This window comes from Epargyreus clarus, unplaced genomic scaffold, assembly GCF_041222505.1.
Source record: "Epargyreus clarus isolate Ecla_fem2 unplaced genomic scaffold, WU_Ecla_fem_2.2 ptg000034l, whole genome shotgun sequence".
In the NCBI taxonomy this organism is placed as follows: Eukaryota; Metazoa; Arthropoda; class Insecta; order Lepidoptera; family Hesperiidae; genus Epargyreus; species Epargyreus clarus.
Window position 1 is genome coordinate 8255034 of NW_027332239.1, and position 10416 is coordinate 8265449.

Below are 10416 nucleotides of genomic sequence, written 5' to 3' on the forward strand. Positions count from 1 at the left end.
TGTAGTTGTCTTATTTCTAATAAATCTTAAGCGTCAGCATAAATATTTACTCATAGTTAAGCAAAATATTGCAAGTTATATATATAAATTAACGACAAACTCTTACGTAAGCTGTGTACTAAATATATGCTATAGATTTTCAGATAATTCATTTTTAAGACAATTCAATTAGAACTAAACAGCACGCATACAATAAGTAGATCACCATAAAAAATATGACATAACTTGTTATTAAATTATTGATCCATCTACGTCTAAAATACATATATCTATTACCGGTAATATGACAATTAAAATTCATATCAATCGCCTTACTGATTCAGTTATGTGTCGTACACTTATCTAATAAGTCACACAAACATGTCGCCGACTTAATATTTTATTACGTCCGCATTATTTCGCACATGTACTGCAATAGAGGAAACCCTATTGTTATTTTATTAACAACTGTATTGTTATAACATTTTTTATTTGTCGACACAAATCTACAACTTCCTTGAACGTTACATATTTTAAAAGTGACAAGTGATATCTTAAAATCGGACACACATTGTTCTGTTTTTATTTTGTAGCACCCAGGTAAAAAGTTTAATTAATTATAGAATTAACTAATTAGTTATTCTTCTTCTATTAAGTGAGGCCGAATTTCGAACCACAAGTAACTAGAAAATCGCCCTGTCGAAGTTATGCGTGGAAGTTATTAGATATTAATTCTCACTTCCTTGAACGGTTGATGGACAATGTTCTTAGGGAATTTATATATGAGACTACTAAAAAGTTTTAGTATTTGAGGTGTATGAAGTATTTGAAGTGAGTAAGTTGCAGATATATACCTCCTACCTACCTAATCTCCTACTCTGAGAGGAGACTTGCCTAGTAGTGGTACTGTAAAGAGTTGAGGACGACTACTGCTTATTACCAATGACCATTTTATATGTCATATGTATATAGGTGCAATAATATACACAACATAAAATACGAATACACATTACAAATATTATTTATCACACTTATTGGAATATTATGAAAATAAACGTAACATAAGCAACAAAATCTCACACATTGCAATGAAATTCCACATGTTCCCGCCGTCTTATATATTCTATAACCATTGAAATATTCAATTACATAAAAATCTAAGATCATTTAGCAACAAAATCAATATGCCTAGAACACATTGCAGGCCAAGTCTCGCAACCACGGTGTAACTCGGTCCCTCGGTAACCATGCCTAGAATATAAATGAGATTGGCGAATCTTTGCACATGTATTTTTTATCGCGTAACTATATTAGTATATAAAAAAATGCAACCGAAACACACCGTTTATGAAGTCATCATCTATTTAAATAAATCTGACGCCTGACATTTAACATTCAAAAAATATATAGTGTGCTAACTGTGTTAGTAAAAAAATTATATTTCAATAAGGTTTAACAACTACTTTTGATTATTTACAATCGGACCTAATGCTTGACATTTTATTTGAAGTACACAAGCGCGCATTAAACTTGAACCACTGTCGCTCACCCATCCTCTTGCCGCCCGCACACGACCTTGCTTAACATTGTGAATCAGGTACAATCTAGCTAAAGGATATGCGTCTTCCATAGCTTTAAAGGTGGTACTAATTGACCACATAATTTACTGAATATGAAGTGAGCATGAATTCCACCTGATAGTAGATGGCCACAACCGCCCATCGACATCCGTAAGCCTCGATAATATTAAAATCCAATCTGTCGGTGGCAGATGCATTGCTACCATGAGGACTAAGTTGGAACGCTTTTGGTAACTATATATTCCACTTTATTTGAACAACAACACGCAACACGCTTAACACTGTTTGCGGTGGAGTCTCCACAGTCGAACCACGTGAGTTCAACAATTTGAACCTGTCTCGAGCCAACATTTAGCAAACGGCCTACCAGACCCGTGTCAACAGGAATCAATTAATTTTAAGGAAAACGGGACAAAAGTGTAGCACCCGTGTTATTAAATGTCAGGCTTCCAGCCGCGATACGCAATCATCTCACGAAACATCACGTGCCGAACGCCGAACGGATGCTGCCACGTGGGACGGAAAGGATACCTGGCGATAATTGCATGGGAGCAACAAGTAGGGCAGTTGCCGAAACTATCGATATAGATGTCGATATTTATATTGACTGTCTAAAATATTAATATCGACATGTCATTTTCTTAAAGTATTTTTGATGTGAAAACTTCTTTAGCGGCGTTTTGTGATGGGTAAAAAATGTTAAACTCGCGTCAGGACACGTGGCCTGATCGAAAATTCGTAAGACAGCAAAGCAAACTGCAAAAGTTAAGATGTCATCCATAAAAAAAATATGTCGGTGGGTGTCAGTTTAATTGTTTATTTATTACATTTTATTATTCAGGTTAGGTTTCGAAAGTTTTCCCAGAGTGCAATCAGTTGATTTTTTTAAGCAGTCCAGCATGTAGTTCATCTGATGGTAAGAGGCTACTGCCGTCCACGAATATCTGTAATCGACCCCAGATACGATTAGATTCCTAGCTGAGGTTGGCGACATATGCGCCGCTACCCTGACTGAGCTGAAATGCCCCCGAAAAGTATGTCCCTGAAAACATCCTTCAAATCAGAACACAACAGCTTTATTATGCTGCTGCTACAGAAGTATTTATAATTTCAGATGATATTTAATCTTTTTGGATTTTATTATCGTATCCGCAATAGTTTCTACGCCGATGTAAATATCGATATGTTGAGTTCGATGTATCGCCGCATCCCTATAACAAAGGGATATCGTGTCATCCGTTGTAACTCGCCTCGTGATTCTTAAGAAAAATATTGATATAGACGGCAGAAAGCAATATCTTACATAATGTTGGACGTCATTGGAGAAACTATGTCATCGATGTTATATATTTTTCTTTTTAAGGGTTCCATACCCAATGGGCTTAAAAACAAAACACTATTACTAAGCCTGCACTGCCTGTCTGTCTGACAAAGGGCTCGATCTCTTGAACCGTAACAGATGCCACACTTCATTTTTTTACAGAGTATGTATGACGGAGGCCGCTATAACAACATATAAAAAAATACAATTTTAGTGCGGAACCCACCGCGTGCGAGTTCGACTTGCACTTGGCCATTTATTATGCCAACATGAATTATCTAATCAGCAAATACAAATGTAGTCAATGTGAACATGTGAACACTGCCAGCAGGTAATACCGGCTGCTCTGAAGACTAAATTGGTTAATAAGTATATCTTCCACACCCATACCCTTCAAACAAAATACGTGTGCTTAAGACTGCTATTGTTAGGCAGAAGTAGGTTTGCCGTACTTAACTCTGTTATCGAGTCAAAAGATTCTACTTATATCCCTATAATATATTTAATCCCTTTAATATTCACGTGTCCTATAATAAAACTTGAAAATGCTAAAAGACAATGTATTTGACCATTCTAATTAAAAACATATTGTAGAGATGAATAACCTCTTCAATGGGATAAAAACTTTAATAGAATTAATGGTGACCTGGGTTTAATCAACCCAAATGTGTAATTAATCGAGCGTCTACTTGAAAGTGTCCTCAAAAAAAGGTTTCAATTTTAATCATCTTTGAAAACCTCTTTTAAAGGTTCTACCATCTTAAAAACCATTAAGAGCACTATTACTACACAATAACTACAACTAGTAAACAAATATTACTAGTTGACCGGGAAACGTTGTGTTGCCATGTAAATAAAAAAAACGTTAAGGGTGAACAACCCTTATCACTTAGGGGTATGAAAAGTAGATAGTAGCCGATTCTCAGACCTACTGAATATGCATATAAAATTTGGTGAAAATCGGTAAAGCCGTTTTGGAGGAGTACGGTAACTAACATTGTGACACGAGAGTATTAGAGATAGAGTATTAGCTCTACCATCAATTGTTTGATAGAAGAACTCTTTGTGGTTCGAGGCACCTCCGCTACATCTATTTTTGCCTAATAATAACAGTGTTAAGCGTTGCTTAGTTCCGGTATGAAGGATATAAGGGATACATATTTATCCGAGGCGTTCAACTTAGGTCTCAGGGGAGGCAACTCCCCTGAAACCGAACTCAAGTTGGACTGTAATTTATATTTGAGATTGATGTCTATGGGCGGCAGCAGCCACTTACTATCAAGTAGACTTCCTTTGCTACCTCTATATTTAAACATGTCATAGTTTAAAACACTAAAATCACGCTAAAATCGTAGAAGGAAAATCGGTAATCCTAGCAATCCTGATGTATCTTTAAATCGTGTATTGTCATCGTTTCTGGATAATTGTTGAACATTTTGAATTAATATGGTCGTTTAAAGTGGGTAATGATTGAATTCAACGATTCCATTACATACCCAAATACATACTTACATGTAAAATTAATAAAAGCGTGGTAAAAGGTGATTATTCATATAGCTAATATTGAAAACTAGACGGATTTATATTGTTTACAGTTCCTTTGTAAGTAGCATTCCCAGAATCTTAAATTCGCCTACCGAACTAATCTCAAAGTCATCTACTTTTAAAACTTTCAACACCACAATTATAAGTTGTTATCTGAATTGAGGCGTTTTAAATTAATTACTGAAATAATCCTCCTTAAAGAAGTGGTTCAACAATTCTAAAGTCATTGAACGCTAAGCTGAAAGTCAAAATTGAGTCAAGTCGACGGACTCCATGACAATGTCAATTGAAATTCGATCAACTACTTAATAACTATCAATTGTCTTCAGTCTGTCATGAATCCTTTGAAAAAGAGTAAGTATAGACCAATATTGAAGGTGGTAGAACCCTTTGTGGTTCGACTCCGGCGGCACCACCGCCACATCTATTTCTACCTAATAACAGCAGTGTTAGGCGCTGCTGTGTTCCGTTTTAAAGGTGTGGTAAGGTAGACAGACTTTTCCGAGGCGTTCCAGCTTAGTCCTCACGAGTAGCGGCGCATCTGTGGCCGACCTCATGTAGGAATATCTAATCCTATCTGGGGTTGATTACAGATGTCCATTGGCGGCAGTAGTCACTTACCATCAGTGGACTGCATGCTCGTCTGCTACTCCTATATTATAAAAAAAAACCATTTACATCTATAGATATTGAACGTGCTGGTAGTTGAAGGTGGTAGACTCCGACGATTCCACCACCATACCCATTTCTGCCTAACAAAAGCAATTTTAAGGGCTGCTGTGTTCTAGTTTGAAGGGAGACGTACTTTTCCGAAGTGTTCCTGCTTAGTTCTCTGGGGTAGCGGCGCATCCGTGGCCAATCTCTGATGCCCGGATGCAATCTGAGACTAAAGTCTGAGGGACTAAGATGTTCGCCTGACGTATAAGTCAGCAGCAACACATTTCCTCGCAAGAACTGCTTCATTAGAAATAGGGAGAACCTTAGTTAGAAATAGGTAGTACCTTCCCCGGTCGACCTTTACTGGTTCTACCACATTCCTAAGCCTTACCATCAAAACTTACGCAATAAACTACAATACTCAGTAACCGACCACCCCCTATAACCGACCACCCCCTACTGGGACCAGGTGTCACAATTAAACAGATTTAGATTCCAAAAGTAAATTCATAACATTTATATAAGAGCCTTTGAAATAGGGTTAGTCAACGCTGAAATGCATATTCAATAATAGCATTCCAGCGAAATCTATTATTGTCCGTTGCATAATCCGAAAACTTCCATACTTGTTTGTTTACAGTGGGCCATCGTTACGTGTAGGCTGGAAACAATAGCTTTCGCACTAGCGGTAGCGCATCTCACGTAACAACACATTAGTAACACTTTAGGGTATAAATAGGTTTTATATAAAGAGCATTCTTAATACATTGAACCCTTCTGTAGCAGTTAATATCTAAGATAACTTGAGGACTAAGTAATGTGCATATTTTTTTTCAAAAAACGTCCTATTTGATTTTCAGTTTGTCCACATATATAGGTACATATTAATATTAGATATATAATATATGTCTATCAGTCTTCGTAAGGTATGACTGTATTTTTAAGGACTGAAGTTAGCTTTAACTAAATGAAATAAGACTTGACATAGACTACTTTTTTTCCGAAAATATCTATGCGTCGCATGCCAAATTAAAACACTAAAATAGCACATAACGATACCTTAATGCGCAAATCAGCCAACTCCATTTTATGTCAAGATGTTTCTTTTATTTATTTTGATTTCATTTAACGTCATTTACTGTTGAAATAAATTAAAAAAAAAAACATTGTGACAAAAAGTGGAGATGGCTGATTTGCGAATTAAGATATCGACATATTTTAGCGGGACAAACCCAGTTTGTCCCGCTAAAATATGTCGATGTCAGGGACAAAACCACTTGGCAACACGTGCTCAAATGTATGTTAGAATATAAAAGACAAGATCAAAAGAAAACCACCAATATAATATCAATACCGTTATGATTCAACCTTGCATAATCTTAGGACGTTCAATACATGTTTACTTCGCCATGATCGCTGGAACGTGTAAGCTGCAGACAATGGGCACAAGTGGAAGCAGGTCCCATACACTGACACGACACGTGTATCTTTTTGTTATACACTTGCTTCATCTCCGACGGTTAAACGAATGCTGTTTCTTTTTTAGAAAGCAGTAAATAGCAGCAGCAGCAGCTGCAATAATTGTTAGGTCTAATTAACAATTATTTTATATTGAAGAATTTACAATATGAAAGAAATTAATGAAATTCAAATTAAACTGAAGATAACCTTAAATTTTAAAATTAAAATAAAGTAGCATAACACTAGATATTACAGAAATTAGAGGTACGTGTTTTTAGGCAGCAAACGAACTTAAAATCCATGATGATGGTAAGTTTTGATGGTATGTATCTAGTGTCTATGGTCACCTGTAATCAAACTTAGATAAGATTAGAGTCCCATCTTAGTAACGGTTGGCTACAGTACAGTTGCTTTATCCGAGGACTTAGTTGGAATGTCTATACAAAAATAGGTGTTGCAGTGATGCTACCGGAGTAAAGCCACAAAGAGTTCTACTTTCGAATTATGATCACATTTTAACTGTTGATAATTTTGAAAGCCCTACAAACATTTTTAAGCATTGTTTTTAAAAGAATATTAATTCGTTGAGGCCATTAATTACTTTATTCGCTATTCTCCGGTGATGAAACGAGACCTAGCGCGTCATACTAATATGACATAAATATCTTAAAGCATCATAGAAATGAAATCTGATTTAAATGAGATTGAATAATGTAAAGCTTACTGTTATCTGAAATATACAAGACGTAATCTAAGTATTATCCCACGCAGATATTGATGTAACGTCATAGTTTAAAACTTTAGGAACCACAATATCAATATTACTCTCAGACACGGTAAACACACTTTAATCTATTAGTAATATCGTAGTAATATTGTAGAGTTATGTAAAGTAGGATATGTTATGTATTAAGGTTTTTTAATGTTAATCTTAAAAAGGAACTTTTAAAATGTACAAGTATACATGGACTCGCAAAAGGTATTGCAAAATTTTACTTAATTTAACTAAATATTACAGAATTTCAAATAAAGACTTGATTTAAGTTGAAACTTATTTTCCCTGTGTGCTCATATCTCTGTTTTATAAATAGCTGCCATAACATCTACTTACATTGATAAACGTTAATATTATTGCTACATTTTCATTCTCCCCAATTTGCAATTTTCTTTACAGCAAAACTCGAAAAAGAAATCGTGTTGCAATCAATCTACGCACAGCGGGAAACAAGCCTGCGAGCGAGGTCTAAATAAGTACGTGAGCAGTTGCATGATCCTCTTCAGGGAAACACAGCGCATGCGCCAAAAAGTCCTTATAAAGCTGGCACCTGCCCTCCCGCCGACAGTTTACGACCTCATCTCGTGAATATCTATACGCTCTTGCATTAGAAGCTCAGTTACGATCAGCCAAAGTTGTTTTGGTGTTTGTATACCAACATTAATAAAGTTGCAGTTACAAACAGTTATCTTGACTCGAAAGTGACTTATTTGTCGAACTTATGAAAAATAAATTTGTATCCGAATTTGGAGCGAGTGAGAAGTTTGACGGCGATCTGCCGTTAGACACCGTGGAGCAGCAACAGACAGCACCGAAGACGACCCCGCGTCGGGGCTCCGTGGCGCCGAAAATAGTCGTCTGCCCTCCAATGGAAGAAATGTCTGAACCGGCGACCACTCCGCGTGGAGTCCGCCTCCTAAAGGCCCTCAGCAGGCGCATCTCTCGTCGCGCCAACGACGTGGATTCGCTGGGCAGTTCCAGCAGCAACGACAGCATGTCTTGCGAGAATAGCCGCACTGACGAACGCTCTTCGTGCTCCGTTAGCGACTCTGGAAGCGACGGTTCCGAGCGAAATCGCCGTCATCGGTCGACTGTTTCCCTACGCCGGGTGTTCCAAAGCCTGAATCTGACGAGCCGCTCCCAATCCTGTTCACCGATTGAACGCCAGCGGCAGCCGAAGAAGCAGTCGCAACCCAAACGTATCCTGCGACCACCTGTTACCTACACCTATGTTCGAGGATTATCTGGTCTGCCGACACAGAGAGTGCCACGTCACGCCGTATACAACACATCGTTAGGCTTGAACCGATAGACAACGTGCCCCAACAACTAAATTGGAAGATATGGGTAGAGATCAAGACTGGTTAAGAGTTACGACTTAGTGTAAATGCCCAAGGACGACAGATTCTCATCATATCAATAACATCAAGGGAATCCATGACTGTATTGTTATATTAGTAGGACCAAGGTTTAAGCTCCACCACTAAGCTTACAGTGTGAACTGTGTATTGTAAAGATTTTTAGGGAATTTTCGTGAGGTCGTGTTAGAAGAGATAGAATTTTGGGTCAGCAAATGTGTTACTAGAATGTTTTCCAACTTACCTGAATATAATCAACCTGCACCCTTTTAAAATCTAAAAGTTAAGATCATAAAATCACGAACGCATTTATAGTTTTCTACATTTGTGTAATATATACCGTTAAGTGGGTATAAAATACTTATGTATATAAATTCCTGATATACAAGCATAGTGCCTTTCCAAATTTTGAATGACTAAGTAGTTATATTACTATTAGGTATATTATATAAGAATTGTAAACTAACTGTGCTTTTATTAAAGGAATTATAAGATTTTAAACGTCACCACATATTAACATATTTTCATAGAAAGGAAAATTTTGAATCTTATCACTTGCAATCTTTAGAGTTTGGTATACATTACAAAGGGTACCATCGACACTTTATGAATTATTGTTCAATAATATTAAGGGTTACTTCGTAGATAGTTTAAATATTAAAGGAATTAGTTGTAAGTCATTTTATTGTATGGATTTTGGTATTCAATAAAAAATGAAAATTATTACTGTATTTTCTTTATCTTAAATAATCACAAACACTTTACACACTACACTCACGCTTAAATAATTGCGATATAAAAGTATTCAAGTACAAATAAATTATTTTAAAGGACTTTGATTCAACAAAAACTCTCATATCATAAATAAGTAAATCTTTAAATAAATAAATTATTTTAAAGGAATTATAATGTCACAAATACTCTTATGATCAAGAATTAAACATAATATTTTAATAATTCAACAACAATTTAACCTATAACTTATAACAAAATATAATAAGCTAAAATAAAATATGGAGTAAAGAGATAACTGACTTTTTAAGTCAAAAATTACATGATATTTTATGAAAAGTCATCATAATCTCAGATTATCAATGTAAGACCAAATCTTTAATCGGATTATTTATCTTTATTGGATTAAAAAGAAAATTACGAGAGTATAAACTCTAGAAAATAGAAAAGAATTAAATTTTAATATTTAATCCAAGACATCAGTTGCGCTTACAAAATTCATATTAGGATTATTCCTTTATATAAAATATTATAATTAAACTGAAATATGGTTATTGTTATACTATACCATATATAATATCATAAATAATCCGAACTTCAGAAAGTATATTATGTAGGATTAAACATTTGATGTGTTGCTTAAACCAAGAATTATCTGCAATTCAAGTTTTGTGAAAATTCACTCGCCAACAAAAACTCTACATTTAATTATTGCCTTATTTCATTAAATTAAATTTATCGTGCTTATTTTACATTGAACAATGTTATAAAGAGAACACATATATACCAAAATACGATAAGTAAACGATATATATGAATATCTAACGATTTTTATACATTTAGCTTTACTTGTAATATCTATTTTGTGTTATGTAACCTATAATTAGATTATTATTTATACTAAAATTGTTAAAATACGGCATTGATTGTTCTTGCTTCTTCTCCATAAAGAAACACCTTGTGAAGTGATGGTAAAGAATCTATTTTAAATTAAAAAAATGATTGGAT

General features: G+C 35.3%; 1 protein-coding gene across 1 annotated transcript; it reads left to right on the forward strand.

The window, feature by feature from the left end:
* The first annotated feature begins 7899 nt into the window (after window positions 1-7899).
* LOC140756026 (uncharacterized) lies at window positions 7900-9399 on the forward strand. The gene has a single exon (XM_073091420.1). It carries the CDS (start codon window positions 8040-8042, stop codon window positions 8628-8630), a length of 591 nt encoding a protein of 196 aa, XP_072947521.1. The 5' UTR covers window positions 7900-8039; the 3' UTR covers window positions 8631-9399.
* The last annotated feature ends 1017 nt before the right edge of the window (window positions 9400-10416 follow it).